The 23,019-nt window shown below is 41.9% G+C and overlaps 1 protein-coding gene across 1 annotated transcript; it reads left to right on the top strand.

The window, feature by feature from the left end:
• Positions 1–3,276: 3,276 nt before the first annotated feature.
• LOC143294600 (cytochrome P450 2B4-like) lies at positions 3,277–22,207 on the top strand. The gene is made up of 6 exons (XM_076605975.1): positions 3,277–3,323; positions 15,479–15,921; positions 17,297–17,593; positions 18,070–18,384; positions 21,089–21,532; positions 22,002–22,207. The coding sequence occupies exons 1-6, from the start codon at positions 3,301–3,303 to the stop codon at positions 22,184–22,186; spliced, it is 1,707 nt and encodes a 568-aa protein (XP_076462090.1). The 5' UTR covers positions 3,277–3,300; the 3' UTR covers positions 22,187–22,207.
• The last annotated feature ends 812 nt before the right edge of the window (positions 22,208–23,019 follow it).

Genomic DNA, 23,019 nt, shown 5'->3' with positions numbered 1-23,019 from the left:
AAGGTTACTGAAATGGTGAAACATGTCTTCTAAGTTTATGGGACATGATGTTTTCTTTTTCTTTTTAATTCTATTCCATAGTTCTCTTGAATTGCTTTTGTGTAAACTTCGTAGTTCTCTGTGCCATTTTTTCCTCCACGTCTTTTCTGCTTTCTTTAAAACGGACTTGTAACTTTTGCTGACTCTTTCGAGGGTGTCTCTATTTTTACTAGAATTTCTTTTTTTTACTCTGTGTTTAGCTTTAAAATATTCTGATCAGCTTCGTTTGCATGTGGAATCAAACCAGCTGCGACTATCTCTGTGTTTTGTCTTAGAAGTACGAATTTGATATGTCCCGAGAGTATCTTTTGCCGTCCGAATCAGAATGTTTGCGAGTTTATCATTTATGACGTCAATATCATCAGCATCGATTGCGTCATTTAAGTGTGTAAGCTCAGCGTTAGACAAATTTTCTGGAAAAGAAGCAGCCTTTTCCTGTTCCCATTTTCGTATTATTTCATTCTGACCTGTTAGATTTGATGTGGCACATTTTTTATGACACGGTATGACAGCCGTATCAGTATGATATATATGGTTAAATATGTGACACTCAGTAGCCAGAGACAAGATCAACGGGCTGTGTACATCAGATAATAAAGCATCAAAAGGGGGAAATAGTAAAATCTGTTATTTTTGTGAACAAAAAGGGGGATCCAGTCATGTAGTCAACCACAGTACAGCCATTACTAGTAAACATTCCGATTCCGTCATCTCTGCCTGCTCTTCCATTAAGAATATACAATGAAGACGATTTACACAAGTCAATCAATCTATACCCATAGTTGTTTGGTCGACGATTATCTTGATTATGTCTACACTTAATTGGATATAACTGCTCATCTAAAACATTGATCAAATCATGGAATGGACCTTTACTGTCACTCTGATGTTGATCAATAAAATCTTTCAAATTTTTTGTATATGCATTAAAGTCACCTGCTAACAGAATATAACAATCATATTTACTTTGTATATCAAAGAGCATGTTTTCAACATCATCAAACATATCAACACTACTATACACTGATCCTTCAGGAGGGATGTAAACCACTCCAACACACACATCTTTATCATATCCTGTTAAAGAAGATTTTATCATGAACCATGTTGAGTTGCTGTCTTTGTTTGGTAGAGTGGTTATATAATTACAATATTTCTTTTTCTATGCAAAAGCATAACCACCTGAACGTTGGTACGATGAACATTTTCGACTGAAAACATGTATAACAAGTTCATAGAAAACATTTTTAAGGAATGAGTGATCTTGCTTGTCTGTTTTTGTTTCTGTTAATAAGATAACATCAAACTGACTAATGTGTGTAACAAATTCACTATGTTTTAACCTACTTCGCCAACCCACAAACATTGAATGATACAAAGCTTATGTTATGTCTTTCACCAGCTGAGCTTTTTGAATAGTTCACAGAAGAATCATGTAAAGCAGAACAATAATCACGTGAAATAAAACAATCAACAAAACTGTCAGGTAACAAATTTTGACCGTTTTCTGAAAGAAAACTGCATTGCCCTCTGTCGCACCCCTATTCCACAACATGCTGAAGACCCAAAGCTTCAAAGTCTACACTGTTCAAACCAAGGTGGAATAGGTCATCAGGGTTGTCAATCAGGACGACCTTGGCGCTTGTAGTTTGGCCCGGCGTCTTCTTGATGACACAGCGGATCCGGGCCGTCATGCGTTTCGACACCCCTGTCAACTGCCTCGTTGCGCTTTGCCATGTGTAGTAGTCTGGAGCGGAGAGAAGTCAGGTCGTCGTTGATGAAGACTTTCTTGAACTCCTGGGTCTCTTTCAGGGCATGTCGCTTCTCCATCAACGTCACCTTTGTCTGCCGAGACACAAATTTCACCAGCACAGGTCGGCCAGCAGGAGCGTTTGCCACGGGAAACAGTGGAGTTGTGGCTGTTGGTCTTCTCTGACCAGACCTGTGGACAACAGCTATTTCACTGGGCTTGATGGTACAGCCCGCAGCCTGGAATACTTTACTGACTTCCTCCTCCAGGTCCTGGTTGTCTTGTTCTGGAATGCCGATGATTTTAACGTTCTCTCGTCGGCTGTATTGTTCTTGTTTGTCTATTTTGTACTGAAGAAGGAGGTTTTGCCTTTTCAACACCTCAACGTCTTGGTTAACTGTTTGGTGACAGCATCGACAATAGTTAATAAAATGTTCTTTAGAATTTGTTCCAAAATAATTTTAACGATGACGACAACAAAGGGACGAGCAGCTCTGCGACACGATTAGCAATTGCGTCATTGTCAAAATCGTCGCTGGACTTTTAACAACCTTTCTTCCCCTTCCCCTTCTTCTTCGTCTTCTTTTCCTTGACTACCGCCTTCATCATTTTGAAGATTCTGTAGACTATGCACTATTTATCTTGTTAAAAACACAATCCTCCAGAGTGTCACGAAAACGAAAGCTTTCGTTGTTGAGTGCATCTTCAATGAGTTTTTCCATTGGAACGATACCGGCTGACGTGATAGGTTTTTGTGAAGAAGAAGAAGAAGATGATGATGATGATGATGATGGTCTGTGAGTAGGCGCCATTTTGCACACTGTAGTTTTAGGCCTACTGTGATTTTTTTTTCTACAACCTCCTTTAAAACACAGGCCAAATCAAATCAAATCAAATTAAAAGTTCATGTTATGCAATTGTTTATGTTTCTGACCTGAGCTGGCATTTAAAATAGATTAACAAAATTGCATGATAGAACAAATAAATGCGGCAATAAGTGCAGATTAACTGACGGCTGACATCTTGAACAATCTGTTCTCAATGCAAAAAAAAACAACCGGTCACATACCCCTTGATGTCGACCACGTTTCACACAACTATATGACATCCATGGTCCCATTCACATTTCGAAGGAATATTATACGAAAAAATAATTGAATAAACCGCACAGAATTCGCAAAAAATCTTTTAACAGAAGAGAGATGTACGAGTTGGTCTCATCAGTGGGCGTAGAAATACACACACACACACACACACACTCCCAGCCGTCACTGAGTCCAGTCCACGGCGCTAAACCACTTCGCCACGGCCGTTGGTCTAAAATGCAACAAGATGGACTATCATTTCGAAGTTGCTTAAGGAAACTTTTTTTTTTCTAAGTGCATCGTGCGTTAAGTTAGGATGACGCAATACATCATTTCATGTCAGTATTTCACGGGTGTGTTTTGTGAGGTGAATCTCACGACACATGCACAGGCCAACTGTGTTTCGTCAACTATTCGAGTCAGTCCATGCAGCTATCTGCTTTTGGCGGGTAGGTGTTTACTTTCTGACTTCAGCTCGACTAGTTCAGTATTGCTGTGTGTATGTGTGTGTGCATTGAGTTGAGATCGAGCTGCACTGTTACTTTTCTCTTTCCGCGTTGGTGTTGGTGTTGAAGTTACACATGTGAGTGTTTTAATTCAGTGGTGTGTGTGTGTGTGTGTGTGTGTGTGTGTGAATTCTTTCTTGTGTGTGTGTGTGTGTGTGTGTGTTTGTGAATTCGTTCTTTAGTTTAGCCTCTTTTCTGACTACATAATCAGTTGTTATCAAACAGAAAAAAGGGAAAGGGAGGTATGAATAGTGCTTTGTATGAGTGTATGTCATATGTATGAACAGGTCAGACAAGCGTACAAGTGTATTTTAGTGCAATGTGAAAGACGCCCGAAGAAAAGTGCAACTTTCTGTGACGTACGAATAAGACAAGTACTGATGCACCCGACTCCCACTGCGGTGTCTCCCACTTGTGTGACAAATCCATGCACATTCGACCATGCATGCTAATGACCGTCTTTTTTCATGCAGTATTGTAAAAAAAAAAAAAAAAAAAAAAAGAAGTAAGCACATAAACAATGATACATAACTAGATAAATTATAAACGATGAAATAAGTTGCCTCGTCGCATTCAAGTGTGGCTCGTTTGCAAATTTTAGTGGGGAAGAGAGAAGTCAGCAAATAGGACAGACTGATGAAACGAGTCTTCGTAAACACAAGTGCACAGCCACATATCCCATTCACTGACAGTGGTGAAGTTTGTTCTCTGTATGTGTGTGCGCGCGCCGGCGCGGACGCGTGTGTTGTGTGTGTGTTAGAGAGAGAGATATATAGGCCAGGAAATTTAAATTAAAATTTGCGTTTGGTCCAAAATGTCTGCGACAAAATCGTTCTTTTTACGATAAAATAGAATAAATCATATGATCACACTGATATAAAGTTGACCACTATATGGGGGCGGGAACATAGGTAGATTTTGATTTTTAATGACCAGAATCGAATATTTTTATTACTTCTGCCTGTGCGAGATCGCCTTACAAAGAGTCGCAAGGCAAGCACAGGCGAAGGTTACGCAAGCGTGGTATAAGGGGTCGCCAGAGGAAAGCGTTCGGCGCGGTACAGTACATGTGACTGACTGCTGCCATGCTGATGCTGATCTGTGAGCAGGTCACTGAATCTGAACAGTATGCTATGAACAGAGCTCTTTCGGGTCAAAAGAAAACAAACATTTTCAATTTCATGTATTTTATACTAAAGTTGTAGAAGACGCAAATCCGCTTTTATGAATGTTTTCCAGTTTCCTACCATTCATGACATATCATAAAGAATGAAATCAGTATTATACTGACTGCAAAGGTGAATTTACGAAGGCAGCACGAGATCATTTAGTTCGTAAGTACAATTTTGTTGATATTTTACGCAATGCACAACTTGGATATACTCCATGCTCCGCTTATTAACGTGTAGAATATAAATATCTAAATATGTGTTAACCCGTTTCGGTTTCAATGAACATTATCGGCGCTATGTCCAGACAATAAACTGGGAAAGTATAGAGGGCAGATGATGGCAAAATTGAACATCATGTCTTGATGTGAAAAGAACGGTATGATATACATATTTTTTCTTGGAAATGAAGCGGTATTTGCAAATGTGACTCACGAACCCTGGCGCAGTAGACGATTTAGTGTGGGATATAAATAATAATCATAATGATAACAATGGATCATAAATTCTATTAATGATTATGTAAAACTTTCTTGTAACACGTGTAACATTGAATCCAAGTTACCTAAACTAACTTTCTCGACGCAGATGTTTGAATTACTGGATTTATAATAATAATGATAGTAATGAATCTATCACGCGATCCTTAGCCAATGCAATGCATTCAAACAAAGCCTGTGCAAAATTATGTATTTTATTAATGATTACCTAAAACCTTATGACATATGTAACATGGAACCCAAAATACCTAAACTAACTCCCCCACCCTGGATGATTTTATTTTTCAGAAACACTGCAGGCACTCCATTTTCACATCAATTCACCCCAGTGTTTCGTTCCACACTTCGTCTGTCTTGTGAACTGATAAACTAGTTTACATCATTTCGTGATAAAACTTCACCAGACAACAAAAACCACAATCAAGGTAATTTAAGGGGGTGATTTTCTACTTTGACCTTTCTTGTTTGGAACTTTTGATGCAACAAGTTTTCAACTGAAAACAGTCTTACTGAACTACATGAGTTGACTTGGTTCGAAATCTTACGCCAGTATCCGTATATTACCGCATCTCACCATGTGTCAGAAACAGTGATTGTGTCTAAACTTAATCGGATCAGAGATAAAGTACAAACAAACCATAACAACGACGAAATTAACATGCACAGTTTTGTTGTTGTTGTTGTTGTTTTTAATATAGCAACCACGGGGTGCGAATGAACATATCAGAGATTTCCGTGTAACATATGTACATCTCACACGCTGTCAGAAACAACACATTCTCTGAATCTGTGTTAAAACACACACGATTGAAGGGTGTTTGTCAAACCGATTTACGCTTTCCCGCGATGAATCCGCATGATTTATGTGGAAACAGTTCTAAATTTGTTTACATGTATATTTTTATTGGGTCGTTTACATGCACTGAAGTAACACAGAAAAACGGAACTGAAAATTAATATGCGACGTCGAGTTGCATTTAAATAGTTTGAACAGTCTTTTTTTTCAGAAAGTGAGTGTATGTGCTGCAGAAGATAGTTGTGTTGACCACCTGTTGCAAGTAAAAAACGTGGGAGTGTATTCATGAATGTGCTTGCCTTTGAATGAATAAAAATACGTCAAGAGGAATGGGTTGTTTACGTCTGTCACGCGGGTTTTTTGCATAATATTTCAAACTTAATGTACCATTTTTACTGATGATCAATGTTTTATTATCACAACGAATGAATATAGATCAGGTCTGTATGTACTGGATTTAATCCAGATTTGTACTTATTTGTTTCTGACCAATTCATGTTTAGACACATTGCCATGTCCCAAAATGGCGCCGAAATTTTGGATGTTTTTATAATTTTCAACACATTTAAGACACAAGAACAAACCATAATTCTCACAAAATTGTTGAAGACATATCTCTAATGAATTGCAATCCTGATAACATGTGAAACATTTGAATAATCAATCTAAACACATGTTATACTGAATCAGACTGAGAGACCCCCATTTCCAACAAAGTTCTGGAGACTGACCCATTTTCATTTTCCCAGGCAGTCTTTGCTCTTCATGACTATTTGATGCACTTCATTTTGCCACCTTCATACTCCAGCCAGATACATTTTCTTTCCCATGCTAAACCGACTTTTCTACTGCGGCAGGGTTCGTGAGCCACATTTGCAAATACCTCTTCATTTCCAAAGAAAAATATTATATCATACCGTTCTTTTTACATCAAGACATGATGTTGGTCGATTTTGGCCATCATCTGCCTTCCATGCTTTCTGAATTAATATGTCTGGACAGTGCTCCGACAATGTTCATTGAAACAAACCTAGTTAACAGGTATTGAGATATCAATATACTACACGTTAATAAGCAGAGCATGAAGTATTTCCAAGTTGTGCATTGCGTACAAATGTCAAATAATTTTTCCCCGCAAATAAAGATCCCGTGATGCCTTCGTAAATTTCCCTTTGCAGCCGGGATAATACCGATTTTTTTCTTTTAAATTTCCAGGACTGGTAAAATGGAAAAAATTTAAAGCAAACTTTCTTTTCTACCCAAATTTTGTAAAGTAATAGATGAAATTAAAAAATTTTGTTTCCTTTTGACCCCAAAGATTCTCTTATTTTTTGTACGGTATCTGTTTATCGCCGCTCCCCACAACGGAGGTATGGAAGTCACGGGGGAGCTGTCACCACAAGTACTGTACCCCGCCTAAATGCTTTTTCTTTTGGGGACCCCCTTTAAAAGAACCGCGCTTGCGTAACCCCGCTTGCTCATGCCCTTTTCGGATCTTTGTAAAGTGCCTCTCTGGCCCAAAGTGTAGAAAATTATTAAAAATCAAAAATTAAATCAGTTCCCCCAACCAAAAGCAGTAATTTTAACAGTGTGATCATAGATTTATTCTATTTTATCTGAAAAGAACGGTTTTGCTGCAGACATTTTGACCATTTTGTATCTGTCCTGGACTAATAGAACAGAAGGGCATGAGAGCCTAGAGTTAGGTTGGGGTGGGGTATACAAAAGGCCATGATAGAGCATTTCGTAAATGGATATAATTGGTTTCTCAGGTCATGGGAAGTGCCAAAGTTCCTGTGCCTGTACCCTTGCTCCATGTGTGTGTGTGTGTGTTTGTGTGTGTGTACGTGCGTGTGTGCGAGCGTGTGTGCGCGCGTGTGTGTGTGCGCACGCGCGTGTTCTTACCCCTTTCATACCTCCGCAGGGATAGGGTTTTGTAAATACCCTGGTGATTGTGTGATTCGAAACCTGATACCAGGCACATGAAGTTGTTATGTTTTGGGATACCGTGATTCTATTATCTTTTTTTTTGTTGTAACCATAAAGCAATCTCACTCCCTTCTTCGAAAGTGGAGGAGCTGTGGTTTTTCTCAATACTTGTATTGTATTGTATTGTATTGTATTGTATTGTATTGTATTGTGTTACATTACATCACATCACATCACATCACATTAGTATCACATCACGTCACGTCACGTCACATCACATCACATCACATCACATCACATCACATTTGTCACAAGCAGATTTCTCTGATGTGTGGTGGCGGATATTCCCTCAGTGAACACCACACATATAGATAGATAGATAGATGTATTGTAACTTCTAGTGTTATCATTTTCATCTGTCTGCAAACTCGTATCAAACGATCCATGCATTTTTTTTTCCCAAAACAAATCAGCTAAAAAAATTATTCTAAAAATCATCCCTCATCACTATGGTGGAGGACCATCCTCGGCCTCTCCGTGACCCTGCTGCTGACTGCGGTGGTGGTGGGGCTGTCCTTGCTATGGCTGTGGCTGCACCTCACCAACCAACCACGTCCCGCCACCACCAGGCTTCCCCCGGCCCTGGGTTTGCCCAGCCCGTGCTGGGACACCTGCACCTCTGGGGAAAGACCCCCGGGCGAAGCTGCAACCAGTGGCGGCGAGCGCTACGGGACGTGTTCAGCGTGCTCTTCGGAAGCCGCAGGTGGTCATCCTGTGCGGGTTCCCTGCCATCCGTGAGGCCTTCGTCAAGCAAACAAAAATTGATGATGTCACTTCTAAATTTATGAACAAATAGAAGCGTTGGAAGAACGACTCATCGTTGTTGAGAAAGAAAGAGACAAATTGCAGAGAGAAGTGGAGGTGTACAAAAAAACCAACGGCGATCTTTTTGAAATGCTTAATAAACAAAACAGCAGAATGCAGCTCTTCGAAAGGGAAACACTGACTCAGAGCAGTATGGTCGCGATGGAACCTGCGAGTGTACAACATACCAGAATCCAAAGCTGGGGAGCCTGAAACAACAAATGCCTGCACTCAGAAGCTCAGCGACTTTTCCACAAGCAAACTGGCGTGGCCGTCACGGAAGCAGACATCAAGAGCAGCTCATAGAACTGGCAGCCGCACTTCTCAGCACACCGACCTCGCCCCATGATAGTGCGCTTCTGTCCAGGAGGAAGAAAGATGAAGGTTCTCGCTAACCGTCGCAAACTAAAAGGAATCCACAGAATATTTCCCATTGCAGAGGACCTTGACTTCCCCTGAACTTTAAACTCCTTAAAGATGCAAAAAGAACATTCGGCAAGCACTGGACGCTTTGGAGTTCCCAGGGGGAAAATATTTGCAAAGATCAAGGAATGGCAAGACTGTGAGGCTGGAGGTGGATGTGGATGTATTGACGAGAACTGGGCCCGTGCATGAATGTGACATTTGTGACTCTGACACTAGTACATGATGAGGGGTGATGATGAGAGGGGGACACGCGCATAACTTTCACACAGAACGTACCCTACAATTTTAACACGCGCACATTGAACGCTCACATAGCACTACGCATAGGCGCGCGCACCCCACTTTCCCATACTGACACGCGCATACCCGCTCGGTCTGTACACCCCCAGGGTATTATTAACACAAAATCAAACTATAACCACAAACACACTACACTCGCACATCAGTTGGCATCCGACTGTACACACAATAATCTTTTGTTCCCCCTTCAATTTACTGACAGCCCAGGATGTGCACTGGTGGTGAGGGGAAGGTGGGAGGAGGTTGTGAGTGAGTGCTTTTTATATACACATGTATAATATGATTGGAATACGTTAGAGACAAACGATTCACTCAACGTTTATCATTGCATACACTTTTTTTCTTTCTAAACATACATGTATTAATACATTATTTCCGCACACAACAGAGAGAGGTTAAATTTACAGCCCACCTCTCCTCGTAAGATTTGTGCGTGCGCTTGCGTGTGTTTTTTTTTTTTCCAGTTCTGTGTACTGCTAGGTTTGCTATTGCTTATTGTATCCTTGGCGTGTCCCGCTGCTACCGCGCCTTCCTTCATTGGACTGTCGTTTCCCCCTCCCCCCTCCTTGCCATTACTCCTCCCGCGCACCCCGACCCTATGTTCCCTACACCCTCGTGGTGGACATAAAATTGCCGACTCCTTCTGCTGGAGAGAACTGTGCTCGTCTAATATCACTTATAGTGAAAAGACGTTAAACTAAAGAACGAACGAACGAACGAGAACTGTGCCGTGTATTCGCGTGCGTGTGTGAAGTTTAAGCTTTCCCTATGGACGTATTTGCGTGGGGTGCATGTGTGGAGATTGTGCAGGGCATGACTTTAATGGATTGTGCAGATAATATCGCCATGCATATGGTCATTTTGTAGCTTTTTTTTCACATGCACCATGAGCACGTGCGTGCGACATGCTCCCACTTACGTACACGCTATGTTAACACAAACATGACACCAAAATAGCGCCCCCCCCCCCCCGGTCCCCCCCCCCCTCCCCCCTCCCTCCATGCATGCATCACGAGCACGTGTGTGTGACATGCTCCCACTTACGCACACAATCTGTTAACACAAACAGGATACAAACAGGTTGTTTTTTTTGTTTTTCGTTGTTGTTGTTTTTTCAGCGCTGCACGAACGTCGCCTCACCGCAAGATCCCACTCACTTGACCAAAACCTACCTGTATGTCTAAATGTGTGCTTTTCTGTTGATGTACTTTGTTTTTATTTTAACTTGTCCCGTCGTGGATGATATAAATGATTGTCACTCAGTGATGGGTACTTATAAAGCAGTGTATTTTTCTTTATATGAAAGCCTTTGCTCAGTTTGTACTATGTACCATGCAAACAATAGAATGAGTGATGCCCTCTAGACTTTGCCTTCATGGCTCATGTGTGAATCCTGTCCAAATGACAACTTTTTGGTTCAATGCATAGAAAGGAAAATTGCAAGTATATTATATACCTGGTAATCACTCCATGTCCTTATGAAATATGTGTATGTTGGTGAAAGCCCGGTTCCCAATACTCTGTGATTGACAATGGAGAGAGACAGACAGACAGACAGACAGTGTGCGTGTGCGTTTACACTGTTAACCGTGACAGTCCGAGTTTGAAATCCATGTCTCATCCGTTTTCTCATACTTTATTTAAAATCATGCAACGATACACCAATCTAATGTGCAGGAAGCATACTGCACACAGAAAATGAACCCATGGCAACATAAGTGTTTGTCCTCTGGCAAAAGTTGTGGCAGACGAAATCTACCCCGATGGGTACACAAACATATGCATGCACTCAAATCCTGATGTATTGGGTTATGCTGCTGTCAGGCATCTGTGTGGTAGACGTGGTTTAGCACTATATGAGTTTGTTCTAATGCCACCATCTTGAGAAACTGACATTTTGAATGTACTGATGGAAATGGTTTCTGAAATGACTGACTGGTGTGGAAGAAGATGAGCTCAGGTGGTTGGAGGGAGTGGTCATCAACCTGGAGGTTGCTTGTCGTTCAATGAGGGAAGCACTGGGCCAGCTTTTTAGCTGAAATGCTTTAACTGTAGTGATGTTCTTGTTTTCATTTATTTATCTTAATATCATTATCATTATTTTTTTGGGGTAGGTGTGACTTTGGTTAGATATTAAAATAAGATATCTTCATTTATCTTATTTTAATATCATTATTATTATTGTTTTTTGTTGTTTATTTTTGGTAAGCGTGACTTCGGTTAGATGTCAGTAATGGCTGCTTGTGTTGCAGCAAGTTGTGGACTTGATTCAGAGTGGTAAATGTGTTGGGACACTGAATATCAATCACCACAGTGATGGTTTTCATTTTTGCTACTTCTCATTCATAAAAATGCTGAATTAAATATGTAATATAGTTTCTGCCATGAACTTAGTTTTGGGATTTAAAATCTTGAACATGAGTTAGCCATTAAAAAAACAATTGTGTGTGACTGTGTGTCATATAATATTGATCTTGATCTTGTATAAAAAAAAAAGGGGGGGGGGGGGGTGTGGGGGGAGGGATTTCTCTGTGTGTGTGTGTGTGTGTGTGTGTGTGTGTGTGTGTGTGTGCATGAAGTCGTATGCATGCACATATAACTACATGCATCAAATTGGCCTTTCCATTAATCTATCGATAGAGCAGACCAATCAAACCTGAACATTGACATAATTATACATAATACACAAATTGTACATAACAGGCATAGAAAACAAAAAAATGCCAGCAGGCAACTCGTATATCCTAGGTCCAAATTTGAATACAGCTTTGCAAGAATGCACAATTATGAAGTCCAGAAAAATAAATAACCATGGCTATCTTGAAAAAAATGTATGGGAATGAAATAGCATGGCTGAAGTAATAAATGACAGAAAAGGAAAAGTGACATATAAAATGATAAATTTTCAGGAGAGGGTTTCCAGAGGGTGGGCATAGTATTTTAATGGAAAGAGTCCCCTGACATCCCCACAGGGGCACACAAACAGCACCTTCAACAAACCAAACATCAACTGATCAAGCAACAGAGGCTTATGATGTTGTATTGTATTGTGTTTATTTAGATCAAAAGCATACAGGTTTTCTCACAGAAGATTCTGTTGTTCCTGTCCTGGCTGATGTCCATTTCCTGAAACAGAAGGACGACGAATTGTCAGTCATAAGAGATAAATATGCAAAGACATGTGTTTGAAACTGAATTTTGTCGGGCTTCTACCATACAACCTTTTCAGCAAGGGAAACCCTAAAATGCGTGCATCATGCCAGCTGTATAGTTTGTGGAACAAATACCCACAACCTGTCCAGCATGGCAGGCCCTACCAGGCATGTGACACATCAGCTGACATAGCTCGACAGGTCACTGAATCACTCAAGCTACCCCACCACGACAAGGTATCAGTTCCATGGGGTAGTAACATATCAAGTTTATTCATGTATTCATTTGTCAGAATGTCATATACAAACCAATGTGAAGCTCACTCTGTAAAACACAATATATTAGCACTAATGTTTACTGAATAGTTTGCAATTTAAAGGAAAAAAATGTAAAACAATGGATTCTGTTTAAACATTTAAATCTGGTCTTCTTCTTATGCTACAATTTTTATTGACATTTCACTGTCTCTGCTGATTAACCATAATTCCATGCCTACAACACCAGTACAAGGCAGTATACCCTCCACACCACACAAATGAGAATGGACCATCTCACGAGAAAGAGCTATAGATCTACATCATATATGTGAAGCAAGTTTTTTCAACAATCCCAAATTTCCTGATCAAGGCATCTATTTAAGAAAAAGTGCATGCTAACACAGCAACGCACTGTTTTGTGCAAACAACATGCACAAGTGTCCAAAGCTTCTGCTGTGGCTGCATGTGATCAAATGTCAATTAATATGCGAGTGTAAACTTCTACTTGTTATGTATCTGATCTATCAACCCGTTTGATGGCAGATACTTGAAGCTGAACTGGACACTTAAACTTTGTAATGATAAAATTTTATGCTGCCAGCCAATGACTGTTGGATTTACCTATTCTATCAAGTATCATAATTAAGTATGCTTTTCCAAACACACACAACAAAAGAACAATTAGTTTCAAGCCCAGGTTACTGTAACAGTTTGAATTTCAGGACTGGAAACCTGTGACATATATAAAAAGGTAAACATCAATTCATTATACTGCTCACCGCACCCCCTCACCTTTCGGGAAAAAAAAGAAGATACACTGACGCTAAAAAGCATGTATCATTTGTTAACATTTCAGAATCTTAAAATGAATCATTGTATGTCAATCTCAAGTGAAAAATTTAATTCCCCCCACCCCTACCCAAAACGAGACAAAAAGGAATGAGTACCTTTTATGTTTCATCCCTATTATGTTATGATAAGTGTAGCCGGGTTGGCTACAATCTTCGTTGGGCCAGCTTAGCAGACGACTTTTGTGACTCGCCGAAGGTTACCAAGGAACTTGTAAATCGGTCACAAGTTATCTCCCTTTACACGGAACCGCATGATGATTTTCATCCATTTGTTAAATTATAAACACTTCCTTATAGATTAGATTATAGTTTTTATGTTATTGGACTTCAGAAAGATCATACTTCTCAACTGTAATGATATCATTTGGCCAGGTAGCCTATAACTCTTTTAAACTATTATTTATGTGAATGAATTTTGGCACGAACTTCGAAATCCACTCAGTTGAAACATATAAAACACCTTGTTTTCTATAAATCGATATAGCTGCCGTGGAATTTAGACTGTGCATTAAAATGTAAATGATTAAGCTTTCTTCTCGTATATCGCTTTCCGTGTACTCCTAAGTTATAGGCATGCGATAGTACGAAATGTCTGACAGTATTTCGGCCCCACAAAACTCTCTCTTCTTCAAGCCATTGGAATTTCTCAGTGCCGATTTGAGCAAAATACGTTTTGACAATACCTAGACATTTTTATAGCGTGTCTTGCAGATGTTTGCATTTCTGTTATCAATCTGATTTGTATCATACATGTATAGTTGTGTTGTAGTTGGTTTAAACGAAGTATTTCATTGTCGATCACAAGTGCCAAAAGCACCGCCAACCGGTGCCGACACGGGAGCTGTCCGTTGAGTTTTCTCTTGAATTTTGACATAAAAAATCTTTACTCTAGAAGCAGATTCTATAGATGATTTTTATATAGTTGGAAATTCAGGATTTTCAGTTACTTAACTGTTGCAATTATATTACATATCGCGACGTTTTAATTGTTGTAATGTACAAAAATGATACATGAACTCGTTAAAAGCTCGTTCATTCAGTGACTCTTTTTGTTTAGTTTTTAACTACATTATTTTTGTAGAAAATGGTTTAGCTTAAGAAAATGCTCGTTTCTTGTAGTTTTGTGTGATATATAATATGTCTATGTTAGTTCCCCAAGCCGAAAGTCAGAAGCCGCCAAATTTGGTCAAACAAACTCAAGCTTAGCCCCTCAAGGCTCGCGGAGGGCCGGTTTCGTGAGTCGCTTCGCGGCGCTGGCTTTGCGGTTCGGCGGAATAGAATATAAGGAGTGAGCGAGTGCCAGACAAATAAAGAACTCTCCTGGTCTGGAAGAATGAGAGAATAAAAGAAGAAAAACCGGTGCACCGCCTTCCTGAGTCTACCTTGCCTGGCTGCAGCTCTCTTCTGCTAACACCTTCTACCTGTCTTCACCTTCTCCAACACCACCTTACCACCTCGTCACATAAGAATAAAACAGAAATATTTCATACATATCTATACCTATCCAACTATCTTTCTCAATAACTCTACAACAGATGAGAAATCTGATGATGATACACAGACACAGAGGGCGTGTCATACTCATAAGCAAGAGTAATTACATCAAATATATTAAGAGATAAAAGGTTGACCACCAGATGTAAACATTGATTGATTGAACGATTGGACTTTTTTTTTTCTTTTTTTTTTTTTTTTGTTGATGTTGTTACAGATTTGTTTTGCCTTGTTTAGTCTGTCTTGTTTTGTTTTATTTTATCTCTCTGTAGTGAAAGATGCTACTGTTCGTTTTATATTGTTTGTTTCATACTATTCTCTGTATTGTGTACATGTTTTTGGAATTTTTTTTTTTAAAGGGTTAAAAAAACAGGACTCACCTCCTCACCTCAGGTCCCCCTCACCATGACGTCGTCGACGACATCCCTCATCACTATGGTGGAGGACATCCTCGGCCTCTCCGTGACCCTGCTGCTGACTGCGGTGGTGGTGGGGCTGTCCTTGCTATGGCTGTGGCTGCACCTCACCAACCATCCACGTCCCGCCACCACCAGGCTTCCCCCGGGCCCTGGGTTTGCCCTGCCCGTGCTGGGACACCTGCACCTCCTGGGGAAAGACCCCCGGGTGAAGCTGCACCAGTGGCGCGAGCGCTACGGGGACGTGTTCAGCGTGCTCTTCGGGAGCCGGCAGGTGGTCATCCTGTGCGGGTTCCCTGCCATCTGGGAGGCCTTCGTCAAGCACGGCGACGTCTTCTCGCACCGCATGCAAACGCCTATCACCGACCGGATCTTCAAAGGCAAAGGTGAAAGTCGCTTTTCATCGAGGAAAAGCACCACACAAACACAAACACACGCGGGCATGCACACGCACGCGCTCACGCACAAGCATGCGCACACCCACGCATGAACACGCACGCATGCACACACACACACACACACACACACACAAACAAACAAACAAACACACACACACACACACACACACACTGACATACACACCGGGGCGCACGCATGCACACACATACACACGTGCGCGCGCACAAACCATACATGCACACGGACACGCACACACACACACACGCGTGCACACACACACACACACATTCACACACTGATATACACACCTGCGTGCACGCATGCACACACACACACACACGCGCACGCGCACACACACAAACACACACACACACTCACACACACACACACACACATACACATCACAAAGTCAGTAAAACAAAATAAGTATTGAAAAAATCAGTTAAACTGAAGAAATCAGCAAAGAGAAGGGTCACACTGAAAAAAAATGAAACGAAATAAATGTTCTATGATAATAAGTGGTGCCCGACTACGACCATCAGAACGGCAGAGGAGGCAACTGCTGTCCTGACTATCCGCGCTAGAATCTGATTATAGCGAGGAGTGTCTTGCCCAAGTTACATCCCCACTCTCTCGGCCAAGAAGGCTTTAGGACAGTCGGCGTTTGGATGATTCCCCTACAAAAGACTATTATAATTATTAGATAATTATTAGAAAATAATGATGGAGAAAGGCACTTTACTCCGATTTCCTCACTCCAGCCAGGTGTGATTGGGAACCAGACTCGGCAGTTACAAAGGGTTAAAACAGCGGAAGGAGAGAACTGGGCCTCGCCTTCCTTACCCTTGGGGGCCGAGAGCCCGAGATCGACACAGTGAATATCTTCTTCTTCGTTCGTGAGCTGCAACTCGCCACGTTTACTCGTATGCACACGAGTCGGTTTTTACGTGTATGACTGTTTTTACCCCGCCTTGTGGGCAGCCATGCTCCGTTTTCAGGGACGGGGGTGCATGCTGGATATGTTCTTGTTTCCGTAACCCACCGAACATTGACATGGATTACAGGATTTTTAACGAGCGTGTGATCTTCTGCTAGCGTGCGCGTATACACACCAACTGGGTTCAGGCACAAGCAGGTCTGCACATATCTTGACCTGGGAAATTGGAAAAATCTCCACCCTTTACCCACCAGGCACCGTTACCGAGATTCGAACCCGGGACCCTCAGATCGAAAGTCCAACGCTTTAACCACTCGACTACTGCGCCCGTCGCACAGTGGATATGAATTCGCTACCCCGATGGCCGTATGTAAAAGGTCTACGGGACCTTTGAGTAACCTTCAACCTCCAACCTTCATCCTCAGGTATCATCCTGTCGCACGGCCCTACGTGGAAGGAGCAGCGGAAGGCGTCGCTGGAGATCCTCCGCAAGCTGGGCATGGGCAAGAACCTGCTGGCCAGCAAGGTGCAAGAAGAGGTCAGCCACTACATCCGCGCCGTCGAGGATCACCACGGTCAGCCAGCCGACCTTCACCGACTGACGACGGTCAGTATGTCCAACAACATCTGCTCCATCGTCTTCGGGCGGCGCTTCCGCTACGACGACCCCGTCTTCATCCGCTACATTGAGAACATGGAGGACAACCTCGAACGCCTGGGAAGTGAGATGAATCCTGTATTATATGCACGATGATGATGATAAATTAATACTGCTGCTGCTGCTACTGCTACTACCACGTCTACTACTACCACGACTACTACTACTAATAATGATAATGATAATAGACATCATCATCATCATCATCATCATCATCAATAGACGAAGAACAAGAAGTCATGATCATTTAATACTCTCTCTCTCTCACTCAGTCACACACACACACACACACACACACATACGCGCGCGCGCGCGCGCTCGCACGCACTTCTATTGCTACTACTACTCCTTCTGCTGCTGCTGCTGTTGCCGCTACTGCTACTACTACTACTACTACTGCTACTACTTTGAAAAAGAAAAGTAAGCTAGAAGAAGAGCAAGAAGAAGCAGAGTACAGATGATGATAGTGATTTTGATATACTGACTCTCTCTTTCTCTCTCTCTCTTTCTCTCTCTCTTCATCTATCCATCCATGCACAGGCACGGCCGTCATCCACTTCATACCGTTCCTGGAGTACCTGCCAGGAGACCTCTTCGGCATCCGCCAGATCATGGCCAATGTCAAGGCAATTGAGGAGACCTTCTTTCAGCCTTTGATCGACGAGCACGTGCGCCCTTCCACTATGACCGGGGGCGGCGACGATGACGACAGCGGCAACGATAAGGACGAATTGAATGGTGATAGTGATGGTGATGATGATGAACATCAGCAGGGACCTGCCAGGGATTTCATCTATGGCTACCTGCAGCAAATGAGGAGGAAAGAGAAGCAAGGAGTTTTTACCAGCCTCTGTGGTAAATCTTTTTTCTTTTATTTTCTTTTTCTTTTTTGTCATTATTTTCTTTATCTTCCTTTTCTTATATTTATTTATCTGTTTATTCTCTTATTTATTTATTTGGTGGAGTTTTTTTGTTTTTTTTGTTTTGTTTTGTTTGTTTGTTGTTTGTTGTTTTTTTTTTTGGGGGGGGGTTCTTTTTCGCGTTGTGTTTTATTTCATTATCTATCTGCTGACCTTTTTGGGTTTTTTTTTCCTCGAGGCCTGACTAAACGCATTGGGGTTACGCTGCTGGTCAGTCATCTGCTTGGCTTGGCAGATGTGGTGCAGTGTATAATTATGGATTTGTGACGCCTCCTGGAGTAACTGAACAGAACTATTGTAAAAAAAAAAAATTGTTAAAGAATATATATATATATATATATATATATATATATATATATATACACGAGGGTCATTCAATAAATAAGGTGAAGTTTTCGGTATAAGGACTTCTAATACAGATAGAAGATTACCTTTTTTTTTTCTTTTTTTCTTTTTTTTTCTTTTTTTTTTTTACTTCTTTTTCACATGGATTTAATTTGTTTTGCAGATTAAAAAAAAAAACTTTGAGAGTTTTGGCGATTAACAAAGATGGCCGACCAAGGAGCATGCTCCAGGATTGAACAGCGGTCAGTTATCAAGTTTTTGGTTGCTGAAGGGTGCAAACCAGTTGAAATTCATAGGAGAATGTCAACTGTGTATGGTGCCACATGTTTCAGCCGAAACAATGTCTACAAGTGGGCTAAATTGTTTAAAGAAGGACGGAGCAGTGTTGAGGATGAAGACAGGCCTGGAAGGCCTACAGAAGTGAGGTGAGGTGATCGAACCAGCCAATGACCTCATTCAGTCTGACAGAAGGGTGACAGTGGATGATATTGCAAGGACTTTGAGCTTATCTGTTGGGACAGCACACAAAATTGTCCATGATGACCTTGGCTACTCGAAGGTCAGCTGCCGGTGGGTGCCAAAGATGCTTACTCCAGAGCACAAACAGAGGAGGGTCGAGTTGTCCCAGCAGTGTCTCTGCCGCTATGAGAAGGATGGTGATGAGTTTCTGAAGAAGGTGGTCACATGTAACGAGACATGGGTTTGGCACTATGAGCCTGAGTCCAAACGGCAGTCCATGGAGTGGAAGCACGTAGGCTCTCCAGTGAAGAAGAAGTTCAAGTCCCAGCGGTCCACGAGGAAGGTGATGCTCACCGTTTTTTGGGATATGCAAGGCCCAATCACCATTTCATTCCTTGAGAAAGGAAGCACTGTGAACAGTGCCAACTACTGTGAACTGCTGAGGCAGGTCAAGAAAGACATGAAGAACAAACGCAGGGGTCATCAGTCAGAAGGAGTCATCTTGCATCATGGCAACGCAAGGCCTCACACAGCAGCCCGAACGGTGCAGACCATCAACGAGCTGGGCTGGGAACTGCTCCCTCATCCCCCTTACAGCCCAGACCTTGCCCCTTCAGACATTCACCTGTTTGGTCCCTTGAAAGCGTTCACGAGAGGCACGAAGTTTGAAAGTGACGATGAAGTCAAAAGTGTTGTGAGCGACTGGCTGAGACATCAGTCCAAAGATTTTTACACTGAGGGAATACGGAAGCTTGTGCACAGATGGGAAAAGTGTGTGACAGTGCTGGGAGACTACGTTGGAAAAAAAGAAAAAGAAAAAAAAGTAAGCTTCTATCTGTATTAGAAGTCCTTATACCGAAAAATTCACCTTATTTATTGAATGACCCTCGTATAAAGAAAGAAAGAAAGAAAGAAGTTAAAGCGAGTCGTTTTAAATGTCAGGTCAGATCGGATTATACTGCATTGTATTGTGTTGTATGGTATGCATTGTCCAGATGTGTGCAACAGAGCCGTTCTTTTTCCGATAAAATAGAACAAATTACACTGATCACACTGATGTAAAGTTTACCACTGTTGGGGGGCGGGAACATGATTAATTAGCGTTTGATTTTTAATAAATATTATATCACACTTCTGGCCTTACAAAGAGTAGAAAGACTAGAGTGTGTAAGGGAGATTACACAAGCGCGGAATTCAGCTCGCCAGCAGGAAAGCGTTTAGCGCAGTACATGTGACTGACTGCTGCCGCGCTGATGCTGACCTATACCTCTGTGAGCAGGACACAGAAAGCTAGTAAGAGAGATCTGTTGGGTCAAAAGGAAACAAAAACATTATCAATTTCATGGTGTTTTTTGGGTTTGTTTTTTTAATTTATTTTTTTACACTAAATTGGTAGAAGCCGCAAATTGCTGACTGTAAAGGATTGTGGATGAAAGGGGGGTTTTGTTGTATGTTGTTGTTGGTGGTTTTTTTGGGGGGGGTTTTCTTCAGTGTTTAAATTCGTGGTTTTAAACTTGGGTGTCTACATTGTACAACGTCACTGAGCATGCTCTACGTGAAAAGGCGCTTTGTAAATTGAATTATTATTATTATTATTATTAGTTGTAGTGTTATCATCATCATCATCATCATTATTATTATTATTATTATTGTTGTTGTTGTTATCATCATCATCATTCAGTTAGTTAGTTAGTTAGTAGTTAGTTGGTTAGTTAGTTAGTTAGTCATTTATTTATTTATTCACTTATCTATCTGTTCTTTTTCTTTTTAATTTGTTTATCTATTCATCTATTTATTTATTCATATATCTATTCATTTTATTGTTGTTGTTGCAGAACCGGAGCTGCTGACGACGGTGGGCGACCTGTTCATCGCGGGGACGGAGACAACGTCGGTGATCCTCCGCTGGACCCTCCTCTACTTCCTGCACCACCAGCACGTGCAGGACAGGTGCTTCCAGGAGGTCCGCGAGGTCATCGGCCTCCACCGCCCGCCCACCATCCGCGACAGGCCCCGGATGGTCTACCTGGAGGCCACCCTCAACGAGGTCCTGCGGGTTTCCAGCATCGGCCCCTTCGCCATCGGGCACTCCACGGCCTGTGACGTCAGTTTCCGGGGCTACGTCATTCCCCGGGGCACCGCCATCCTGCCATTCCTGGACACGGCGCTCCATGACCCGGAGGTCTGGGGCGGCGACCCGTACAGCTTTCGCCCGGAGAGGTTCATCGACGCCGATGGGAAGCTGGTCAGGCCCGAGGAGTTCATTCCTTTCGGAGTGGGTGGGTATGGGTGGTTGTGTGGGTGTGGTTGGGTGGGGTTGGAGGGGGGAGCGGGCAGGTGGGCCGGCGATTGGTTAATTTTCTGTCTTGGTACCTTGAATTGTGGGACATGTTTCAAAAAGGGCGCTACTTCCGGTTACGCAAGGGAGGTAACTTACCAAGGGAGGCTATTTGCCGCAGAAGCTACTTTCGATTTCTCCGCCTAGCCCCCCCCCCCCCCCCCACTCACTCCCTCCCCTGCAGTCTTCCCCTTTTATCACAATGATTTTGAATATGATTATGATTATTATGATGATGATTATCATTATTATTATTACTGCTATTACTATTATTATCATCATTTCGTTTCTTCTTCTTCTTCTTCTCCTTCTCCTCCTCTTCCTCCTCATCATCTTCTTCTTCTTCTTTTCATCATCACTATCATTATCATCATCACCATGCTCACGCTGTGCACGGCTGACGGCCACAGGACGCCGGATGTGTCTGGGAGAGGCACTGGCCCGGGTGGAGCTCTTCCTATACCTCAGCACGCTCGTTCAGCACTTCCGGTTCCTGCCATCGGAACCAGAGGCCCTGCCCAGCCTTGTGGGACACCTGAGCGTAATGCACGTGCCCGAGCCCTACAAGATCCGTGCTGTACGACGCCGGGAATGAGGAGATAGGGGAAACCACCCCCCTTCCTAGAAAAAAAACAACAACAACACATTGCGGGGCCTTTGAATGTATTTAATTGGGGAAAAACAATCAAAACAACGAAGGAAATTATTACGAATAAACTGAACTTTACTCTCTCTCCCTCTCTGTCTGTACCTTTCTGTCTGTCACTCACTTTCCCCAAGGCCTGACTAAGCGCGTTGGGTGACGCTGCTGGTCAGGCATCTGCTTGGCAGATGTGGTGTAGCGTATATGGATTTGTCCGAACGCACTGACGCCTCCTTGAGCTACTGAAACTGAAAAGATAACACAAACTAAAAACTTTATTTACACAAGTGAGTCAACAAACAAAAAAAACGAAGGAAATTATTGCGAAGAAACTGAAAAGATAACACAAACTAAAAACAACAAAATCTGACATAAGAATTGATTGCGGTGTTACTCTGTTCTAAAAATAGTAAATAAAGTGAGTCTATGTTTAACCCGGTGTTCGGTTGTCTCTCTGTGTGTCTGTGTGTCCGTGGTGAACTTTAACATTGCCATTTTCTCCACAATTACTTTGTCAGTTGACACCAAATTTGGCATAAAAATAGGAAAAATTCATTTATTTCCAGTCATCTTGTTTAAAACAATATTGTACCTCTGGGGATGGACACACACAAAAAATTAAAAAGAGGCCAAATTATATGCAAATTGAATTTACTGTTATATACATATTTTTATTTTATTTTTTTTATCTAAACTTGGCACTTTGATCTGATATTCTGACACAGCATCAAGAGCAGTCATTTTTATCATTTTTTGTTCAAACAGGAAGTTCTTTGTAAGTGGAA

This window comes from Babylonia areolata, chromosome 20 (genome assembly GCF_041734735.1).
Source record: "Babylonia areolata isolate BAREFJ2019XMU chromosome 20, ASM4173473v1, whole genome shotgun sequence".
Lineage (NCBI taxonomy): Eukaryota > Metazoa > Mollusca > Gastropoda > Neogastropoda > Buccinidae > Babylonia > Babylonia areolata.
The sequence above is the reverse complement of the archived record's forward strand: the minus strand, read 5'-3'. Positions and strand labels throughout refer to the sequence as shown.